The sequence below is a fragment of the Cebidichthys violaceus genome, unplaced genomic scaffold (assembly GCF_023349555.1).
Source record: "Cebidichthys violaceus isolate CVI_PGR_0920_01 unplaced genomic scaffold, fCebVio1.0.p SCAF_21, whole genome shotgun sequence".
Taxonomy (NCBI): domain Eukaryota; kingdom Metazoa; phylum Chordata; class Actinopteri; order Perciformes; family Stichaeidae; genus Cebidichthys; species Cebidichthys violaceus.
The window spans coordinates 7,306,146-7,330,081 of record NW_027176384.1 but is presented as its reverse complement, the minus strand read 5'-3'; the positions used below and the strand labels follow the sequence as shown (position 1 = coordinate 7,330,081).

The following is a 23,936-nucleotide window of genomic DNA, read 5'->3' as shown; positions in this document are numbered from 1 at the left end:
AAAGTGCTTCACATAAAACCATTAAAAGCATCAAAACATAATACAAAAGAAAAGGAGATTTAAAAACAATTAAGAACATTCATTGAAACATTAAAAACAGTCATTAAAACACTAAAAAGCTAAAAACAGAATAATAGTTGCAGTGCAGTTTAAGAAATAAAATACAGTAGTAGTAAAATGCAGAAATTGATTAATATCCTTGAATGTGGTTCAATCAAAGGCAGCAGCAAACAGAAAAGTCTTCAGTCTGGATTTAAAGGAGCTGAGGCTCTCTGCAGACCTGCAGCTTTCTGGGACTTTGTTCCAGATATGTGGAGCAAAAAAACTGAACGCTGCTTCTCCATGTTTAGTTCTGACTCTGGGAACAGAAAGTAGACCAGTCCCAGACGACCTAAGGGGTCGGGATGGTTCATAGGGTAGCAGCAGATTGGAGATGTATTTTGGCCCTAAACCATTCAGTGCTTTATAAACCAACAACAGGATTTTAAAGTCAATTCTTTGTTGGACAGGAAGCCAGTGCAAAGACCTCAGAACTGGAGTGATGTGATCTACTTTCTTGGTCTTAGTGAGGACTCGAGCTGCAGCGTTCTGAATCAGCTGCAGCTTTCTGGTTGACTTTTTACAGAGACCTGTGAACACACCGTTACAGTAGTCCAGTCTACTGAAGATAAATGCATGGACAAGTTTTTCCAAATGCTGTTGAGACATAAGTCCTCTAATCCTTGATATGTTCTTCAGGTGATAGTAGGCTGATTTTGTGATTGTCTTGATGTGGCTGTTCAGGTTGAGGTCTGAATCCATAACTACACCTAGGTTTCTGGCTTTGTTTGTGGTTTTTAACATCAGTGATTGAAGCTGAGTGCTGACTTTCAATCGTTCATCCTTGGTACCAAAAACAATTACTTCCGTTTTATCTTTGTTTAATTGAAGAACATTCTGGCACATCCAGTTGTTGATTTGTTCAATGCATTTACCCAGCCCTTGTATGGGATTATAGTCCCCTGGTGATATAGTTATGTAGATTTGTGTGTCGTCTGCATAATTATGATAACACACTTTGTTTTTTTCCATAATCTGAGCTAGTGGAAGCATGTAGATGTTGAACAGATGAGGCCCCAGTATTAAACCTTGGGGAACACCACATGTTATTTTAGTCAGCTCTGATGTGTAATTAGCTACAGACACAAAGTATTCTCGGTCCTTCAAGTAGGATTCAAACCAGTTAAGTGCTGTGCCAGAGAGTCCCACCCAGATTTTTAGTCTATCTAGTAGTATGTCATGGTCGACCGTGTCGAATGCAGTACTGAGATCTAGTAATACTAAGACTGAAATTCTGCCATTGTCTGTGTTTAAGTGGACATAGCAGAATTTTCCCTTGATTTCTAATCACTATACTTTAACTCCTCATAGGGACTTTGTCAGAGCCACTTCAAATTTGGTCAGTATAATCTAATCTCATCTCATCTTCGACCGCTTATCCGGGATCGGGTCGCGGGGGCAACAGCTCCAGCAGGGGACCCCAAACTTCCCTTTCCCGGGCCACATCAGCCAGCTCTGACTGGGGGATCCCGAGGCGCTCCCAGGCCAGTTTGGAGATATAGTCCCTCGGGGTCTCCTCCCAGCTGGTCGTGCCTGGAACATCTCCCTAGGGAGGCGCCCAGGTGGCATCTTCACCAGATGCCAGAACCACCTCAACTGGCTCCGTTCCACGCAAAGGAGCAGCGGCTCTACTCCGAGTCCCTCACGGATGACCGAACTTCTCACCCTATCTCTAAGGGAGATGCCAGCCACCCTCCTGACGAAACCCATTTCGGCCACTTGTACCCGCGATCTAATTCTTTCGGGCATGTCCCAGTCCACATGACCATAGGTGAGGGTAGGAACGAAGATTGCCCGGTAGATAGAGAGCTTTGCCTTGCGGCTCAACTCTCTTTTTGTCACAACGGTGCGGTAAAGCGACTGCAATACCGCTCCAGCTGCTCCGATTCTCCAGCCAATCTCACGTTCCATTGTTCCCTCACTCGCGAACAAGACCCCGAGGTACTTGAACTCCTTCACTTGGGGTAAGGACTCATTCCCTACCCGGAGTGGGCAATCCACCGGTTTCCTTCTGAGAACCATGGCCTCAGATTTAGAGGTGCTGATCCTCATCCCAACCGCTTCACACTCAGCTGCGAACCGATCCAGTGAGTGCTAGAGGTCACAGCCCGATGAAGACATCAGGACCACATCATCTGCAAACAGCAGCGATGCCATCCTCAGCCCACCGAACTGTAAACACTCCTCCCCATGACTACGCCTCGATATCCTGTCCATGAATACCACAAATAGGATTGGTGACAAAGCGCAGCCCTGGCGGAGGCCAGCCCTCACCGAAAACGAGTCTGACTTACTGCCGAGAACCCGGACACAGCTCTCACTTTGGGCGTACAGGGATTGGATGGCCCCCAGAAGTGGCCCCCTCACCCCATACTCCCACAGCACCTCCCACAGTATCTCCCGGGGGACCCGGTCATACGCCTTCTCCAGGTCCACAAAACACATGTAGACCGGATGGGCGTATTCCCAAGCCCCCTCCAGGATCCTTGCGAGAGTGAAGAGCTGGTCCGTTGTTCCACGGCCAGGACGGAATCCGCATTGTTCAGCCGAACCCTCCTTTCCACCACCTTGGAGTAGACTTTACCAGGGAGGCTGAGTAGTGTGATACCTCGGTAATTGGCACACACCCTCTGGTCCCCCTTTTTGAACAGGGGAACCACCACCCCGGTCTGCCACTCCCTAGGCACCGTCCCAGACCTCCACACAATGTTGAAGAGACGTGTCATCCAAGACAGCCCCTCCACACCCAGTGCCTTCAGCATTTCTGGACGGATCTCATCAATCCCTGGGGCTTTGCCACTGTGGAGTTATTTGACTACCTCAGTGACTTCCACCAGGGAAATTGATGATGCTCCCCCATCAGCCTCCAGCTCTGCCTCTACAATGGAGGGCGTACAACAGGGATGCTAGAAAAGCCGGAGGTGTGAGTTGAAGATCTCCCGGACAGGGGCCTCCTCCTGACGTTCCCAGTTTGCCCGCACTACCCGTTTGGGCTTACCAGGTCTGTCCAGAGTTTTCCCCTACCCTCTGACCCAACTCACAACCAGATGGTGATCAGTTGACAGCTCCGCCCCTCTCTTCACCCGAGTGTCCAAAACATACGGCCTCAGATCCGATGATACGATAACAAAATCGATCATCGACCTTCGGCCTAGGGTGCTCTGGTACCACGTACACTTATGAACATCCTTATGCTCGAACATGGTGTTCGTTATGGACAATCCATGACTAGCACAGAAGTCCAACAACAAACGGCCGCTCGGATTTAGATCAGGGAGGCCGTTCCTCCCAATCACGCCTCTCCAGGTATCCCCATCGTTACAGGACTCCAGTCAGGGTCTCTAAGAATACTCTGAACTGTTGTTCGGTGCATATGCACAGACAACAGTCAGAGTTTTCCCCCCCATAACCCGCAGGCGTAGGGAGGCGACCCTCTCGGCCACCGGGGTAAACTCCGACGCAGTGGCACTCAGCTGGGGATTTGTGAGTATCCCCACACCCGCCTGGCGCCTCACACCCTGGGCAACTCCAGAGAAGAAAAGAGTCCAACCCCTATCCAGGAGTACGGTTCCAGAACCGATGCAGTGCGTAGAGGTAAGCCCCACCAGATCTAACTGGTAGCGTTCCACCTCCCGCACAAACTCCGGCTCCTTCGCCCACAGAGAGGTGACGTTCCACGTCCCCAGAGCCAGCCTTTGCCGCCCGGGTCTGGTCCGTCAAGGTCCCTGGCCTTCACTGCCACCCATGGGGCAGCGCACCCGACCCCAGCGGTTCCTCCCGCAGGTGGTGAGCCCACAGGATGGAGAGGAGGGGGGTGCCACGTTGCTGCTTGGGGCTGTGCCCGGCCGGGCTCCATGGCAAACCCGGCCACCAGGCGCTCGCTGTCGGGCCCTCCGACTGGGCCTGGCTCTAGACGTGGGCCCCGGGCTTCCTCCGGGCAGGGTCTCCTTGACTCTTCTTCGTTTTTTCATTGGGGTTTTTGAACCATTCTTAGTCTGGCCCTTCGCCCAATTTGCCATGGGAGACCTTACCAGGAGCTCTAGGCTCCAGACAACATAGCCACTCGGGTCTCTCCAAAAGTTTTCAAAAGCACCGTAGCTTGTAAGTGTCCTGTCGTGCAATAGTGCCTTGTTGCTGCCTTGGTTAGCAAATCTAGCATAGCTCCAAACACCAAAACGCTCAGTTGCAAATAAAACGCATTCTTAGCCATAAAATGTGCAACGCTTTTCCGACGCTGTCAGCCAGGAATACCGTTCGCACAAATCCTTTTCCTGCTGGGTCAGGGCTGATAGCTGTTGGCCGCAGTGTTGCCAACATGGCGACTTTCTTGTTAAATCTGGCGACTTTCTGAACCCTCTTGGCGAATCTAGTGACTTTTTCTGGTGTCGTTGGAGACTTTTCTGGTGTTTTGACTCTGACGTGAAAGCACGTACCGTTCTACAGTTACTGTCGTGAATGAGCAGCGGGTGTTACCGTGGGCCGCCCTAAAGCACTCACAGTCTCACGCAGCAGTCCCAGCTGCAGTCAGAGCAGAGAGGTGACGCTCTCCGCCTCCGACTGCTCTTGAATCGCACATGCGCATAGCCGCCGCTATCCCACCATGGCTTACGGAGCGGGATGTAATGGTGAAAATCTTTAAAAACAGAGAAACTCCTGGGTATATGGACTGACAATGCCTCCGTTATGACGGTGATTAACAATGGGGTCCATAAGAAGTGATAAAATAAAAAAATAAAAAAAGAATCAACAGATGAAAGTACATTTGTAGTTCTAAACATATTTAGGGTGTTTTTACCTCACTTATGCAAATTAGGCAATGACGTCATTTAGCGACTTCTAGCGACTTTTAGGGCCTGCCTAGCTACTTTCCTTACTGAGGAGTTGGCAACACTGGTTGGCCGACCCTTTCTTACAATGTCCAGCTTTTCTGTAAATGTTCTTCTCCAGAAAGGCCATTGAGTGTTAAAAAAACAAAAGCTACACCAAGCAAAATGCTAAAAATGTCATGTCAATGTCATAACTTCTTACATATCTTTCAACTTGAATTCTTACTACTACTACTAACTTCTGCTAGCTTTGGTTTCACAACAGTCACGCTAGCCCACTGACCAATCACACCGCACGTTAATGCTGACGTACTTGTAGGCTACCTAGAATACTCTGACATGTCAAAGAATACGCCCAACATGTCAAACTAAAGATCTGATTGGTTGAACACTATGACAATCAACAATATCGTCCCCATTTACTTTAATCTGCAAAGGCTATCCAGCAGGCCTCGGGCCTCTCTTCTTGCCTAGAGACATAGAGGTGAAATCTGATTGGATAACAAGCAGCACTGGAAGCAGCGCAACTGAGGAAGACAGTAGCTGTGCAATGAGGAAAGAAGATAATGGGAAAAATAATGATATTACATGTAGTGTATTTGTGAAAAAATATTAAATTATAAAACAGCTATAACTTTGTGATTCTGTTTAGGCCAGCAGAGAAGGCTTTGCTTTTATTCATATTCTCTTCATGTTTATGTTTGACATTCAAAAATCCAGAAAAGGTACTTCTTTCTTCTGAGCAGGTGTGCTCTGAGGCACTGCACAGCTGCTGGAGTGTGTGCATGTGTGTGTTTGTATGTTCGTGTCACAGCCCTGAAGAGAGGCTATAAGGAACAGCTGAAGGGAGGAGTGAGTGGAATCTCAATGCACATTTCAATTTCATTTTTGAGCAGGTGGAAATGAAGCAGCAAGTCACAAACTTATTACAAAGGTTCAAAGTGGATGACTTTTACTTATTTTACTCTCTTTGAAACATGCAAGCTGCGGCTTGCAACGGAAGATCTTTTATGTACACTTTGTTGCATTTCTACAGAAATATAATACTTGAGTGTACGAGAGCCCTGCAGTACAGCCTATTGCCTCACAAGATTATAAGATAGCAGTGCAATTTTTAACTCTCTGAATTCCAGCAGTTTGGTTGAATTTTTCTGTTAGTCAGTAGTTGGCTTAAAACAATATATACATTTTTTTGGAGCATTTGGCAAGATATTACAAATTGCATCTTTAATCATTTCATTGCACATCAGCCAATCACAGCATGTACTGTATGTGCTCAGTCAGCTCTCACAGAGGGACAGCTGTGGGACCACCCTTTATTGAACTGGACAAAATCAAAGTGAATCTTGAAAATAAATATGTCTAACTTGAAGAAAGACTGCACTACATTTTCTTCTTTTATTTAAATTGATTTATGTCATTTAGTTTTCAAAGACAAAAATAACCCCATACTTATGGACAGTGAATCACACGTATCCATGCTTGCTAATGATTTAAAGAATTTCCCAGGGTGTTGTTAGGAGGACGGCAGCAGGTGGACTCCTCAGCTTCGATTATGTATCCTCTTTTATTCAATCATTGCATTGCTCTATCGCTGACATTTGGTCAATACTGCAATCTTCTAGTGATCAGAATATGCCAGACAGTGTGCTCCACAGAATTCCATTAGCCCTGCCTTCAGATTGATGCACTAAAACAAGATATTGAGTGAGAAACAACAATTTGATGACTATCTCTGGGTTTTCATTCTCGTCTTTGAAGGATATTGAGTCAACAGTTTATACATCCTTAAATGTCTGGCAGTTTGTTGTCCATATATTTAGGATGTATATATGAGATTTGGCCAAATGACACCATACTATGTACAAAATGTTTGTCGCATATCAGCTGACTATGCAAAATTATTTTTAAAGATCTTTAGCATTATTATTAATTTTGGTTTCTTTTATTTATTTCTTTGTTTCTTATATTTCTTTGGTTAAACACAGAAGAAATGTACAGTATGCAGTATAAATTTGGCGGGACTGAGCAAGCATCATGAAACGTAAGGAAACTGATAATCTATAATGTAAAATACCTGCAATAAAGTATATATATATATATACACATACATACATACATACATACATACATACATACATACATACATACATACATACAGTTGTGGTCAAAAGTTTACATACACTTGTAAAGAACATAATGTCATGGCTCTCTTGAGTTTCCTCGTTATTTCTACAACTCTGATTTTTCTCTGATAGAGTGATTGGAACAGATACTTCTTTGTCACAAAAAACATTCATGAAGTTTGGTTCTTTCATGACTTTATTATGGGTTAACAGAAAAAGTGATCAAATCTGCTGGGTCAAAAATATACATACAGCAGTGCTAATATTTGGTTACATGTCCCTTGGCCATTTTCACTTCAATTAGGCGCTTTTGGTAGCCATCCACAAGCTTCTGGCAAGCTTCTCGTTGAATCTTTGACCACTCCTCTTGACAGAATTGGTGCAGTTCAGTTAAATTTGATGGCTTTCTGACATGGACTTGTTTCTTCAGCATTGTCCACATGTTCTCAATGGGATTTAAGTCAGGACTTTGGGAAGGCCATTCTAAAACCCTAATTCTAGCCTGATTTAGCCATTCCATTACCACTTTTGATGTGAAGAAGGTCTTATCTTTGTCCACGTGATCAGCAGCAAACTTCAGTCGAGCCTTAAGGTGCCGCTTTTGGAGCAAGGGCTTCCTTCTTGCACGGCAGCCTCTCAGTCCATGGAGATGCAAAACACGCTCGACTGTGGACACTGACACCTGTGTTCCAGCAGCTTCTAATTCTTGGCAGATCTGCTTTTTGGTGGTTCTCGGTTGACTCTTCACCCTCCTGACCAATTTTCTCTCAGCAGCAGGTGATAGCTTGCGTTTTCTTCCTGATCGTGGCAGTGACAAAACAGTGCCATGCACTTTATACTTACAAACAATTGTTTGCACTGTTGCTCTTGGGACCTGCAGCTGCTTTGAAATGGCTCCAAGTGACTTTCCTGACTTGTTCAAGTCAATGATTCGCTTTTTCAGATCCATGCTGAGCTCCTTTGACTTTCCCATTGTAGCGTTTGTGGGCGTTTGTATCCAATGAGCCCTATTTAAATGGCCTCAGAGAAGTCACCAGCTGTAGTCACTCATAATCACTCACAAGAAGTTAAGAGGCCATGCTATGAAGCTCATTTCATTGACACAACTTTCTAAGTCACCAAAATTGCTAATTCATGTTGCTATATGTATATTTTTGACCCAGCAGATTTTGTCACTTTTTCTGTTAACCCATAATAAAGTCATGAAAGAACCAAACTTCATGAATGTTTTTTGTGACAAAGAAGTATCTGTTCCAATCACTCTATCAGAGAAAAATCAGAGTTGTAAAAATAACTGGAAACTCAAGAGAGCCATGACATTATGTTCTTTACAAGTGTATGTAAACTTTTGACCACAACTGTATATATATATAAAGTATGTATATATATATATAAAGTATATATATATATATATATATATATATATATATATATATATATAAAGTATATATAAGTTCGGATCCTGCATGAAACCAAATATTGAGTGAGTTTACGTCACATGACTTTCTTTCACATGACATTACGTCCATAGCTTACTTATTTTAAGCCCACCGATGGCATTACCTAAGCCTAGCCATCTCTGTTTCACAACGTTAACCACGTGCACATATTCAGCATCAAGGCCTGTCGTGGCTCACACAGCTGGACATTTCTAAGAGCTAATACTAAGACAACATTCATAACCAACAAAATAAAAAAATTGTATTTCCTATCCCTTAAAGTTACAAAAGCAACATGTCATCCAAATTAAAGGACAAAACCTGTTGTTTGTCTATATCCCACCTGCGCAGCTCTGTTCTCACTGTGCTCTGAGACACACATCATATTATTGACCTGGTATAAAGAGCTGATGCTCGTGATCCTCAGCGCAGACACATTGCTGGTTATTTTTTGACTTACTCACTAATTAACTGCTCTTCGTCCTTTTTCTTTGGCTGTTGCGTCACCTCATCTGTTGCTCTGGAGACAGAACGCATGTCTCCATAGATTGCTACAATGTGAATATTTAAAGGAAACAGCATGAATAAATCAATGGCCTACAACTGGATACTTATCAGCAGCCAGAGCTTGTGACAGACAACTGGATCAAACCCAAGCAGCCTCTGGTTTAGATACAGTATATCTTGACTGGGATTCAAATACTGTAAGTTTTGCAGAAATTCTGACCTTATGGGCTTTGGGAAACAAATGTCTACTTTTAATATGATCTTTTATTAGCATTCAATCACCATTGCTATACTTCATTAATGCTCAGCTTGGTCTTTTTAGTAATGAAAACATCACAAATACTCTACAGTAGCTGAAGAGCTGTTAAATCATAACAGTGAATGAGCACAAGAGTTCAGGCCTTTGTAGCTACAATTCTAAATATTTAAGTATATCAGTGTTAGTTTAGTGCAGAGTATTTCCTTTCACTCATTTGACCTCTTTCCACAGCATCAGGCCAAGTTACAGGGAATCTAGCCTCAGACACAGAAACTAAGACCCAAGATACACAAGAGCCATCAGCCAATCTGCAGCGGAGAGTACAGGAAGCAGAATTAAGTGCTAATGAGAAAACAGTGTGCAGTGACTTGTGTGTCAACGGGTCAGATTTATCTCTGATTCACCAAGAGGAAAGCCACTGAGTCTTACAATAATCCACCAAATCCTTTCACCAAAGAGCTGTCAGGAATATCATGTGTGTGTTGAAGAGATTCTGGTTCTGTTGTGAAGCTGAAAAACAAAACAGCCCAACAATAATTATTATGCATGGAAATAGTCGAAATTCATTCTGATGTCTGCTTTGTAGAAACAATGAATGACTAAACTGATTTTAGCAATTACAAATATATGGTTAACGTTTAGTTAACACAGTCTTATTGTGTGAAAGTCTAATCTCAAAGACGTTTTGTAGTGCGATGACAACGTTGTACTACTTCCTCGCTTTTGAGGCAGGACAGTCATTGACTGTCATCAAACAGAAGACGTGGGTCGTTTTAAGTTAGCCGCATGGGTATTGTAATTGTTAAGTATCCTGGTGGAAGTGACAAAGAGTTTTCAACCGTGAACTGAATGAAGAAATTGAGAAAGAGTTATCAATAAGTGATTTCTACATTGTGTATGTTTTAATTGTTCATCATCATTAAACCTTCACTGCCATAGATAAAAAGTCAGAGTACCACCAAAGTGATTACAATTTATCTTCAGGGGAACATGTCATGGAAATACAATAGCTGTTCAGATAATATGGTCGGGATCTAAGTATTGGACCAGCAGACAGACCAACTGATATTGCCATCGCTCATAAGAGAGGTTTACAATAAGAATGTGAAAACGTTCTCATTCAAGACCCAATGTTTTGGGGTTCTGTTGGGTCCAACCATAGTTGAACTGGACTTCATCCATAAATTAGACCCAGCCCGGAACTAAGACATACTTGAAGTTTTAGACCAGGGTTGCCTTAAGACCTGCAGTGGTACAATGTAACATGCATGATTACAGACCTCATCGACTTGTTTGTTAATCACAACATTGTCTTAAAATAAGTATAGTAATAACTTAATCATGGTAAAACTATCATGGTAATAATATACCATGATAATATTATTAATCTTGATGCTGCTGAAAAGGCCACGACAAGACAAGCACAAAAGTTGTGCACAGACAACAAAATGCAATCAAAGTCATATAAAAGAGAGAATAAAGTAAAAATGTACAAACATACAGTATATGTGCCTCTGCGCTGTCTATGTTGATATAATAATGACAGAACCTTGACCTCCGCTGGTATTGCCTTCCTCGCAATCCCATAGTATCAATTGAGTCAATCAGAGCTTATTCCAAAGGCTGGGGTAGGACACCTGGACCTTATTTCCAGATAGAGGCTTGGCATTATCATTCATATTAAACAATAACCCAATGGCACTTATTTTCAGAGAACAATATCAGTGGTCAATCAATAATGCATCCAAGGTTCAATTTGAAATTGATATTCTGCTTGCAGTTAATATCATGTGGCTGCTAAGCTACAGCACTGTGTCTATGAAGGAATTACTTGGCTAAATAATCAAAAGCTATTGTGTGAGTGGCTGCTACACAGCAGATATTTATCTCCTGGGAGGACGGCTTAATATCGCCGGAAACATTAATATAAGAGGAGGTGAGTAAATACTTGTGGAGATAAGATGACTGCTATCAAGCAGCTAAACGATTTCCGACTACCACATGTCAATAATGGGAAAGCTTATGCATTTGTAAAAGTTCTGCTTTATTGCCGATTTACATAGAAATTGCCTTATTTTAGACTAAATAAGGACTTCTTTCATTCTCTCATTATAGCTCTTTATCCAAGGTCTGGGATAGGATACGGCATTGATTAAGAGTGTTCCTGTGCTAGTGCACTGCACTGATGGAGCAATTTTCATCACTTAAGAATGGCCTTCCCATTCTATTGTTGCTTATCAGAGAGAGAAACTTAAGTACTCAAGTACAAGACTTAAGTACAGTACAGTACAGTTTATGAGACAATACTACTCTACCTTTGTGACTAGGCCTTTAGTTTCCAATCTGTGGGTTTAAACTCATATTGCGTTGGGCAGCTGTAGCTCAGATGGAAGCATTGGTTGTCCAGTAGGGTTGATGATTCCACAGATTTTCCTGTCAACATTTCATCGAGTGTTGCGTGTTGGCTTGGGGGAAATGTACTGTCAGGGTGGGTTCACATGCAAAGGTTTGGTTCCTTAATTGAACCAATGCGTTTTTGGACAAAATAGTTCTGGGGACTCCCACAGAGGAACTGCCCACTGCGGAGCTCCCTCGAGGACTACATACCTCCAAAGGCTTTTTTGTCTTTTTGCGTTCGCCACCGCTAACGGGAATGCTGAAGTGACTTGAGCCATCCGGCGCAGCTCATGCAAATCTCCAGCTGTGAGATCGTGGAGCTGCTAGTTCAATATGTCCCACAAGCTCTCTTAGCTTTTTAGTTAAGTAATATATGAATCTGGACCAACCAAAGAATACAGCAACACAAACAATAGAGGCGGAGGTAGACCAGCATCCCACGTGTTCTGTGAGGTAATATTACATTTTCTTTCATGCTGGTGGCTTTGGCGAGAGCATAGATTAATAATCTTGAGTGTTCCATGACAGAAACAGCTGTTTTACGGCAAAGTAAACCAGCGAGAATGTGCTAAATATAGTGCACACTTAAACTGATATTGATGCTTTTTGGTGGGGCCTTTCTCTTCGGTGTCGAAAATACATTTTGCATCCCTGTCCACGGCCACACATTGCTTTGCTCCCGTGCTCTTCTCTTCAAGTCAGGGCCTGCCGGCAAACCTCTGCACGTAATAATACTCCAACTATGGATAAGCATGTCACACAACCCCACTTGAAAAAACCTGAAGGATCCCTTTAAAAAAAATGTTGACGCCCGCTCAAAATGTAAAAAAGCCTTATCAGCCCCAGATTCGGTATTGTAATGTAGTCCATCATAAGCCCATGAGGTAAATTAATGGAATACTCTGAGGCAGGAGTTATGTTCTCTGTGTAAACAGTGAGGCTGACGACATGCATGAAATACAGCTGCCTCCACAGACGCCCACAAACGGTTATTGATGAAAATATAATGGTGGATTGTGCTCTCCCTCTGTGGCAAAGCGTTAGTACACAAAGACCATAAGAATAATTATCATTTCAGGAGAACAAATATTACCCCTTGGGCTCCAATTATTTTCATGCATTTGCTCCCTCAGTGTCTGACTCGATTCTTTTTTTAATATTAAAAAAAGTGTTTTGCCTCCACCCTGTGTGTAAAAATTGAGCTGCTATACATATATATATATATATATATATATATATATATATATATATATATATATATATATATATGGATATGATACACTCACTGTATGGACTTCACTACTTCAACACATGAAGCAAGACAGGAAGTGAAGCAACTGGGTCTGGAAAAATGCTGCAAGTGCCAAACCAGTCCCCAAAACAAGGCTGTATACTCTGAAGTTCCCATTGCAGGTATTTATTTTTTATATTTGCATATCAGGATTTCAAATGGCAGAAAAGTTGTTGGTAAACGTATTGGTTCAGTCACTGATTACAGCTGTACTACATTTCTCACTGTAGTTCCATTTGTCACGATATCCAGCTAGAGCAGCTCTAGTAACAACTTTACACACTTGTGTGAAGGCAAATCACTGTCAAAATCCGAGATCACAAAGATGACACTAGGTCTGTGTCAGAGGTGGTTTTCAAGCTGCCGATAAAACACCACTCCACTACATCTCAGAAGTAAATGCTCTACATTTGTCTGACAGGTTTTTAAAATGCAAAGTATGTTATTAGTGTTTTGATAACTAAACACTAACTAGCTATGGAGAATCTTCGGGCGTGCTTAGACTGTACAGACTGGGATGTTTTCAGGACTGCTACCAACAGTCTGGATGAGTACACAGAGGCTGTGACGTCATACATCAGCTTCTGTGAGAACAAATGTGTTCCAACCAGCACCAGGGTGAGTTACAACAACGACAAACCCTGGTTTACAGCAGAACTCAGACAGCTAACGCTGCACAAGGATCAGGCGTTTAGGAGTGAGGACAAGGACTTGTACAAAGAGGCAAAATACAGGTTTAGCAAGGCGGTGAGAGACGCTAAACGACTGTACTCTGAGAAACTGCAACACCAGCTCTCAGCAAATGACTGCTTCTGCTGTACGTTATCAGAGCCAATAGTGCAAGATAATTGTGCACTTACAGTAGTTGCTCCTCAATTAGAACTAGAGTCAAGTTTGACAAATAAATGCAGCTCTCAATTAGAAGCCTGGGTAACTTTTGACAGCATGTAACATTGTTTGATCCTTTTCTCCACAATTCAATTGCTCAGTTCATTTTATGGATTCTTTAAGTCTTTAAGGGTCTACAAATCAAAAGAATCAAAGTATTTTTTCATGAAAATGAATCCAAGTTGTGACTATTGTCATAAAAAGTCCTTGTTCACTGTCTGCAAACTTTGTCTGACAAACGAAGATCACATTTTAACTGACATAAACAATGATTTCTCTTCTTCCTGCAACGTGATTTGGAGTATGCTTGCTGGCACCAAAATAAAAGTGGCCCCACCTTTCTCTGTTTAGTTTTCACCCCTTTTCCATTTTTGGTAAGTCAAATAGTCTCGTAGTTGGCGGGCTGATGAAATGAATGATTCCCAATCAATATTTTTTTTGATATCCTAACCTCTATACCAGTAATATTTCTACTGGTTTAAATAAACAATTTGATAGTATTTCCTATGTTTGCAGAGCAAGAGTTTTGTGTGTAAGGAATAAAAAATGTAGACGCCTTTTCTAAATATAGGCGTGTTGAAATTCGGAAGCAAGGCTAATGCGAGCTCTGAAACTGAACCCAAAACAGTACAATTGTGGGCCATAAAACCAAAACAATGAGCTGAAGGACTCAGTCAACACCTTCTGACACCCATCCATCCATTTTCTACTGCTTATCCGGTCGGGTCGCGGTGGCAACAGGCCAAGCAGGTAGACCCAGACTTCTCTCTCCCCTGCAACATTTTTCAGCTCATTCTGGGGGATCCTGAGGCATTCCCAGGCTAACTGGGAGATGTAATCCCTCCAGCGTGTTCTGGGTCTTCCCCGGGATCTCCTACCACTTGGGCGTTCCCGGAAAACCTCCAGTGGGAGGCGCCCAGGAGGCATCCTGATTAGATGCCCGAAACACCTCAGCTGACTCCTTTCGAGGCGAAGGAGTAGCGCCTCAACTCCAAGCTCCCTCCTGATGTCCGAGCTCCTTACCCTATCTCTAAGGCTGAGCCCGGCCACCCTACGGAGGAAACTCATTTTGCCTGCTTGTAGCTGCGACCCAGAGTTCGTGACCATGGGTGAGGGTAGGAACGTAGACCGACTGGTAAATTGAGAGCTTCGCCTTCCGGCTCAGCTCCCTCTTCACCAAGATGGTCCGGTGCAGCGCCTGCTTTACTGCTGCAGCCGCACCGATCCTCCTGACGATCTCCCGCTCCATCTTATCCTCACTCGTGAACAAGACCCCGAGATACTTGAACTCATTCGCTTGAGGTAGGCACTCCATCCCCACCTGGAGGGAGCAATCCACCGGTTTCCGTCAGAGCTCCATGGCTTCAGATTTGGAGGTGCTAACTCTCATCCCCGCCACTTCACACTCGGCTGCAAACCGCCCCAGTGAATGCTGGAGGTCACGATCCGAGGAGGCCAACAGGACCACATCATCTGCAAACAGCAGAGAGGCAATCCCGAGACCCTCGAACCTGACGTTCTCCACCCCCCGGCTGCGCCTAGAAATCCAGTCCATGAAAGTATATAAAATCATGGATGCAACAGAACTTTCTCAAACTGAACTGCAATAAATCTGAACTACTCATCATTGGCCCTAACTCCCTCACCCGCTCAGCCCAGACCTTCTCTCTCAACATTGATGGCTCCATCGTCACCCCCTCCACCCAGGTCCGCAACCTCGGTATCATCCTCGACCCCACCCTCTCTTTCCTACCCCATGCCAACCACATCACCAAAACTGCCTTCTTTCACCTCAGGAACATTGCACGCTTCCGGCCCTTCCTGTCCTCTGCCACCACCGAAATTCTCATCCATGCCCTCATAAGCTCCAGACTTGACTATTGCAACAGCATCCTCTACGGCTCTCCCAACAAAATCCTCAATAAACTCCAATAATAAACTCTCTGCCACTCGACTGCTCACCTCCACCCACCACTATGAACACATCACCCCGGTCCTTCGCAACCTCCACTGGCTCCCGGTCAAACACAGAATTGACTTAAAAATGCTTCTAACCACATACAAAGTCCTAAACAACCTGGCCCCACCCTACCTTTCAGACCTCCTCCCCCTTCATGCCCCAACCCGTTGCCTCAGGTCCGCCGGTGCAAACACTCTGAAGACCATCAGGACCAAGCACCGGACCTGGGGCGACAGGGCCTTCTCAGTTGCTGCACCCCCCCTCTGGAACGCCCTCCCCATCCACATCCGTGAGGCTCGCTCCCTATCATCATTCAAACAAGCCCTCAAAACCCACCTCTTCAAACTCGCCTTCACCTGCTAACCCCTGCACCCTACCCTCCACTACATGACTCATTTCACACAGCTTCTCCAGTTTTCTTTTTTTTTACCAAAATGTTTTGTTTGTTTTGTTTTGTCTTGTTTTGCTTTGTTTTGTTTGTTCTGTTTGTCTCTCCCCTATGTAAAGCTTCTTTGGGTACTTAGAAAAGCGCTATATAAAACAAAAGTATTATTATTATTATTATTAAAGTCACGAACAGGACCGGTGACAAAGGGCAGCCCTGGCAGAGGTCAACACCCACCGGGAACGTGTCTGACTTATTGCCGAAAATGCGAGCACAGCTCCTACTGCAGTCGTACAGAGACAGGATGGCCCGTTGCAACGGGTCCGGCAGAACCTTCCAGAACCTCCTTGAGGCCAACCGAAAGTCCTTCTCCATGACCTCCCCGAACTCCTCCCATGCCTGAGTTTTAGCATCTGCGACCACCGCAGCTGCAGTCCTTCTGGCCTGCCGGTACCTCTCAGCTGCTTCAGGAGACCCCTGAGCCAACCAGGCAAATATTTCTGGCTTCATATAAACAATGTATTAAGTTATCAGGATCACTCACTTTTGTTGAAGCAAGAGACAAGCTTTATTTATATGGACAATTTTTTCTTGAAATGCTGATCATTTAGGTTTCTGGCCGTTATTTACACAAAGAAGAATAAAAGTTACTCTGTTTTTTTTTAGTAAGCGGCGTTTCATTCAATCGACTAATTTAATGTAGTATTATATGCTGTACAATGATATTGCATTTTTTCCTTTCATCCCTGTAACTACACCATACATATTAGGCCATTTTTATGCTGCTACAGCTAAATCAGTGATTGACCCATTTAATGGAAAATGACCGAATGCAGCGCAGAAGACTCAAGCCAACTTTTGCTCCATGCAAAGACTGGTATCATCAAAGACCGACTAAAGTTTATTCCAACTAATTGGCAGCAACATAAAAGGGAGATTGAGCAGCATTGGAAGACACAGACATTTTTTTTTTTTTTAATTCATCTAACTGCTTTCTCTCATACGGCAAAAACAAAGCATTTGCTCGTTAATGATGAAAGAGCTCCATAACTCCCATGTTGACTGACGATCACTGAGATGTATGACACCTCTCAACTTGTCATAGAGGAGTTATTTGTACTCTGCTGCGATCCATTCTGTGAGGAAAGACCAGATGTCCCGTCTTAATTAGGCCGGCAGTGATGTTTTTAATGACTTCTAGCCCATTACAGGCAACGCAAGAGTTTTCAGATCTTCCTCCTGTCACTCCTGTGGGCCTGCTGCTCTTTGTCTAAGGCTTGAATGTGAGTTTTGACACATTCAAATCCTCCAAAGACAGTCAGGGAGAACATGCACTTTAGTGCGTGGTTGTGTGGTGTGTGTGTGTGCGTGTAGGCACGCAGAAATGAGAGCCGGAGACAAAGAGTTGAATCTGTTGTCGAAGAATGAGATCCAACTTTCCCTAATGTGTTCTATGTTGTTCGTTTATCATGCACACTTCATTTATGGGACTGTGGGCACGTATTGTAAAATATATTTAATTCATGGTATATAAAGTTGAAAAACTAGGCCATCATAGTTGATGGAGGATCTGCTGTGTGTGCTCCTTAAATAATAGTGCAAAGGAAGGAAAAAAAGACGCCCTCCAAGGAATCCATGTAGTTCTCTCTCTAAGGTTTTGAGTCAGACAACACCTTCTTTTCCCTTTCTTCCCTCCCCCTTTGCTTCAGCTCTCTTTCTTCTGTTTGGTTATTCTGTAGTTATGCTCCCCGGCTTTTTTTTCTTCTTTTTTCTTTTACTTTTTTCGGCAGCCAAGACACCATAATATTGTCAGGGAATGTCTTCCCTCTCATTCATTTTAACTAGATCATGGCTCAAATTGTGCTCACAATGAAATAGCATCAGCGAAGGCGGCAGAGTTTAGAGCTGCAGATCAAATAGGAATATAATATATTTGCAGTGATACGCTGCCCTGTGATGTGTCAATGAGTACCATCTGCAAAGGAGGCTGAGGTGAGCCGATGCCGGCCTTTCCCATCCTATCCGCAGCACATGAACCACCTCAAGGTAAAGATAGAAGTAAGTTTCTGAACAAATGTTATTGCTTGCTGTAATGAGGGTATAAAATGTTATTAATATTTTAGAACAAGCCCTATTTTTCATTTCTGAAACCCACTGTGGGGCTCCTTTTCAAAGGGTTTCAGTCAAAACCCAATGGGAGATTCAATTGACTTTAATCTTGCATTCGTTTGAAAATTTGAGCCCATTAGTTAACTTTGCCTTCTCTGTGCAGTTTTTCATTGCATTTCAATGAAGCCGCTTTCCTGTGGTGTTAAAACACTAATAGTTGCTTCAAATAGCAAATGAGAGAGCGGGTACACGAGCACGAGAGAGAATGAGAGAGGAAGGGAGAAAGAGGGAGAGAAGCAGATACTTAAGACCGTCAAACATATTATTGTGAAACATCTATATTTTCAATTTGAACATTCCATATATTTGACCTTGGGGGGTTAGAGAAATCCAATACCTTGCTGTGAGGTACAGTCATCATATATTTATGTGCTGCAGTGAATAATTTGCAGATTGAGACACAACATTAGGTATGCTGTGCCACCTTTCATGCTCTGACAGCATATCGGCCGCATCCACATAGCGAGGCTAATTGGTGAAATGCATTGTGGCTGCAGCGATGAGAGGTCAGAACGGCCATAATAAAATAAAGGAATAAGGGCGGGACCTGAATTATTCTCTTTGATGTCCATCGGACCTCGGAAGTGAGACTCTCTAATTGCCGCGGCTCAGTAGCGTTCCCCTCCTTTCTGGACAGTGTTCACATGTCTCTCTCACCTGCTGCCACTGCACTCAACCGAACTTCGGAGGTTTCCTCACCTAAGGCCAGCTCATCTCCACTCAGTATGATGGATGTGAATGCAATTCATACAATATATCCCCTTTAGACTTTAAGTTCCGAGCATCTCGGAAATTGCCTTTTTTTGGATTCATGAGCGAGGGCATTGAAAACCTCCCAGCAGTGCTTTCACCAAACATTTTTCAAAAGGTGTTTGTGTCACCAAGCTCATCTAGCGCTCCACTCAGCCAGCCTTTCCTACCAGCAGCCTTGCCCGATCACAATAGGCATACAACCGTGGGGGGGGGGGGGCGACTGCATCTGCTTTGTCCACTGCCTTTAACCAAATGTCATTATGCATTTTCACAGGCTAAACAGCTATCTTATTCACCCAAGAATCCCCATTAATGAAAAGTAGGTCAAGTGCAGAGTTCCAAAAAGGAATGCCAAAATCTCCCAGTCCTGCACTGCCCTAGTGCCGGCCCGACCCCGTGGAAAAAAACGTGCAGAGAAGGAACTCTCTCCAGCAATTTGTCATGCTTCTCAGCCAGCTCTGGCTCACGTTAAATGTATGTACACATCAAAGGAAATGATGAGGACGGCTATTTCCAAAGCTCTCTGCGTTGTTAGATTACTTAAATGCCTCTCCTGCTGGTGGTGAAGGCTGCGTCAAATTAAAATGAGTCAACAGATCTTATAGAAATGCCAAAGTATCTCATGGATTTTATAGAATCGGCCTGTGTGTCCTTGTGGGATCCCTCAGTGCGGTCCCTCATCAAATGAAAGCTCATGTTGTTGTTTCTGCTGCCTCTGTTTAATCAAGCAGCCCCATCCCCCTCCCCGGCATCATCACAAGCTACTGACACAATGCCTGACTAATCCTACGCCCAGCTTTGGGATATGGCACCCACACAGTCAAATGAGCAAACAAAGAAGCTTAAGTCCTCCATGCTGGATTAAGGAGGTATAGGAATAATGGCGGGCCATAGATACTCAGTGAGCACGGCTGCTGTTGGCTAACCCCAGCCACCAAGCCAAGTGTCTCAGACTGTCTGAGCCCAGCCTAGCTGAGCCCATCTGTCATGACCCTGGTCCTGGACCTTTAGCTACATGCAGTGGTTACTTTGACCATCATCAGTCTTGTTCATACGTATCCACTTGGGACAGATGTATTTTCAAGAAGGCCTTACAGCAGAGGACAGACCCTGACATCCACAGGAACTCTTCTACAGCTCACTGGGCTGTCACCGGTTTGTTTCCATAAGAACTCGTCAGATTTTGTGGCGATATTGCCAAATTACTTAAAAACAGGTGTGCTCACCTGGTAGAGCGGGCACCCGTATACTGATGCCTTACTGTAGTGGCCTGGATTCAAATTTGACCTGCTGTCATGGTTCTGTCTCTTCAGCTGCGTCAATAAAGGCCAAAAGATAAGAGAAAAATGTAAATTAATAAATTTCTGAGCAGAATTTTCACCACAGCATTAAAAAATAAATCAGCTCCCTGGGAGCGCGAAACGTGTGCTAACAATAGTATAGTATCTGGCAACCTGTGCTACAGCTGGACCGGCTTAGCTCTGACTACCAGCTCTACATCACTGTCCCTTGACCCACCACGTCCCCCTGCGTATGGTTAAATGCACAGATATTAGATTGATATTAATCTTCCCATCTTACACTCTAAAACACGAAGAGTCTACAGTCATGCTAGCAAACCCCATGAGGCTGTGCTTAGGCACAGCATTGCTTTCAGCTATACTAACGGCAGCATGATGACATGCTGACAATGACAGTTATTGTTGTTATTATAATTTTTTGTTACAAGATACTGAATGTTTAAAAGGTATAATGTTTACTATGGTCACCATCTTAGTTAAGCACATTAGCATGCTAACATGGCCTGAGCACATATTTGACCTGATAATGGTGAAAAATGTAGGCGATCATCGAGGTCGGAGGAATTCTTACTTTAGCCACAACAAATATTCCAAATTTCACGGCAACACTTATTTAAACCAAAGTCAGTAGTATTTCCCAAAATGTTGAACTGTTCCAACAGAATTTATAGTGGTGAAAGATGAAATGGCAACCTCCGATACTGAAAAGAATAAGCCAGTGCGGAAGTGCCAAAAACTGCAGTTCCTGAAATGGCCATTTGAGGCTGGCTCCAAAAGCGAGTCAATCCCTACAGGCTCACATGTTAAAATGCCCAACTTCTAAATAAATACGTTTACAGTTTGGTAAAAAAAACGGTTGGGGTTTCTTAATAGCTAATAGCAAATTTCCCTGTTTACTGTACGGGGTTGAATTCTTAAATAACTCACCCGTTAAAATTGTATTGATGCTTAAAGTGCAATGCCCTCAATGACAAGTGGGTACCATCCCAGGTCGCTCACTGCTAGCTGTCTCCTGTGCTACGTAACCCAGGTCCGTCTCAGCTCCACCGCCGGTCTACCTCTTTGTCATATTTTGGATTAGTCGGAAGTTAGGCTGTGTTGTGAGGGCCGGAGCCGCCCACTTTGAGCTTCACAATGGTTCTTCAGACACTAAATCCGACATTATACAGTCTATGTGAAAAACACTTCTGGAACCAGCGGCTCCTCCCAGTTCACAACTCTGTTCTCTGATTGGACTAGCTACCAGCCACTGGCGTTAGTCAGTCAATCAGTCAATCAGTGGATGTTTTCCAGACTAGAAAACCAGGCATCTTATCACCTGCTTTATAGATCCAATCAAATTGTGACATCCCCATTCCCTCTTTTATTTAGAGAAAGGAATGCTCCTGCCTTTATCACAATGACATCACGGTTACTATTCAACATGCACATAATGTTTGGCAATGATGGCAGCCGGTATGTACAGGATGGATGATGAACAGTCTGGTGCTCCACTGTTGTGTAAGGAAAGATGGTGAGCATCCAGCACAACAAAGTGTGGACTCCCCGATAGATTATGGAGCAGGTGGGATTTAATACTCGACTGGACTGTTCAAAGGAGGTGCTTTGGAGGGGTGTGCATATTCCTAACAGCATATGTGCTGGCGTGTGTGCTGTTTAGAAGCACTATTTCTGTTTGTATTTGTGTGTGGAGGTGTGTGTATCTGTGTGTCAGTGTGTCTTCGGGTGTTTAAAGGCTCAGTCATTGGACCCGAGGGAAAGAAAAATGAAGGAAAAGGCACAGGGCAAAGTTGCAGCGTGGGGGTCTGTATCGAACCTGGGCCATCTACCCACGATCCCTGCTGCATCCAATTTCAGCACCAACGCTTCCTGTTAAACCCCATCAAACAGACACACGGCGGCACAAAGGAAAACCTCATCTCCACGGGAAACTAATCCGCCGGTGTGCGCTGTAAGCCTGTCAGTTTTTTTTTTTTTTTTATTGAAAGAAGTCATCACTCATTTCGCCAAAGATTAAAAGTATGGCTAAATTGAGAAAATCCGCTTAGGAAATTCTGAATTTAAATAGTGAGTTGGAGGGGCAGCTAGGAGAGATGCCAAGGCTTGTGGGGAGCACAGACAGGTATGGGAGGTGAGATAAATTGAAAATATACATATTTTGTTTTTGTAGTTGGATTTCCCATAACCATCAGACTGTTTTTCATTTTTAGTGAAAGCAGAGGGTGGAGGCGAGCTGGAAGCAGGAGGCCTCCCCATCCACGCGTAGCAGTCATAGGAAATGAGAGAGCCTCGCCTCACAGACAGTCTCCCGATTGGAGATTTCAGTTGCTGAGACACGCAAATGAAATTACTCCCTGTGACTTTAATTGCCTTGCTGTTGGCAACAAGGTGTTTCAGCAGCAGGTCATGTAGAGCCAGTCGACGGGGGCGTGTCCAGAGAGTGGCCTATGGCGCCACGGGCCCTGCAAAATCTGATTGGCCCCGTTATGCTAAACTATGATTAGCTATCTGCCCATACAGAGGGGGGACCCAACAGTGACTTTTGAAAGAAGTGAATAATTCATCTGGACTTTGTGGAAGTGTTGTAATAAGAATAGAACAATAGGAGAGATGACACTGGATTTGGCTGCAGAGTCAGCAGTAAACATGCACAGAGTATAAAAGATCCAAAAGTTTCCTCGTCACGATTCCACATCAGCTCATGTACATGCGACTGTCTGATAACAATAATGTTCTATTTTTTAACATTTACTATCTTTTACACATGGATTGAACAACCCAGCATACTCTTGAGGGAGGTTATGCTTCATGGTTTGCTTTTACACTTCGACATCCTATACATACATATACCTAGTACATTCTATGTAGTCCTTTGTAGTATTATGGTGTCAGGGATGCTTTGCATTGAGGGTAATTACCGGAATGTTTATGTACAGTATACACCTCGTGTTATCTCCTTCTGTTTGCCCGGTGTGGCTGAGACTGGGAGCTTGTTTGACCTAAATAGTGCTCTTATATATTTTTTTAAATCTACGAAATCAAGTTAATGGTAAATAAGACAAGTAAATTCAAGTCTCTCTTTTTTCTTCATCACATGTATTTGAGCTGTGCTTCCATCACTCTGGTCTATGAGAGATTTCAGGCGCTGGCCAGAGCGCCTGTGTCTTAGGTGATAATTATGTCAGCTCCCAGACCAAATGATGTATTATTTATTTTGCAGTAACTCGCTGATCCCTCTCCCTCTAACTGCTGGCTGAGATGTGTGCCCCTGGAGTGGTCATTAATCTGATATCTGGCCGGCCTGGGCGCAGCCCCTATGATCCTGACCCAATCTCAGATCCTAATCCAAGGAGGAAGAGGGCTGCGGGCCAGGATTTGGAGGCCCCGGCTATCTCTCTCTTTATAATTGATAGGTTTTAGGCGATTATACGCTTCACGTGATTACGATCTATAACGACGTATTGATTGGACTGTAGTGGGATCCAACCGGGCTGCTTTTCACTCCAGATACACCTACACCTCCTCTCCATCGTCCA

General features: G+C 43.8%; 1 protein-coding gene across 1 annotated transcript; it reads right to left on the bottom strand.

The window, feature by feature from the left end:
• Positions 1 to 234: 234 nt before the first annotated feature.
• On the bottom strand, positions 235 to 15,387 carry LOC137877467 (uncharacterized; the record flags this gene model as incomplete). The annotated part of the gene is made up of 3 exons (XM_068717405.1): positions 15,217 to 15,387; positions 14,906 to 15,153; positions 235 to 817 (listed from the first exon to the last, which is right to left on the bottom strand). Coding segments are annotated over exons 1-3 (1,002 nt in total), but the record flags the coding sequence as incomplete, so codon positions are not given.
• Positions 15,388 to 23,936: the final 8,549 nt, after the last annotated feature.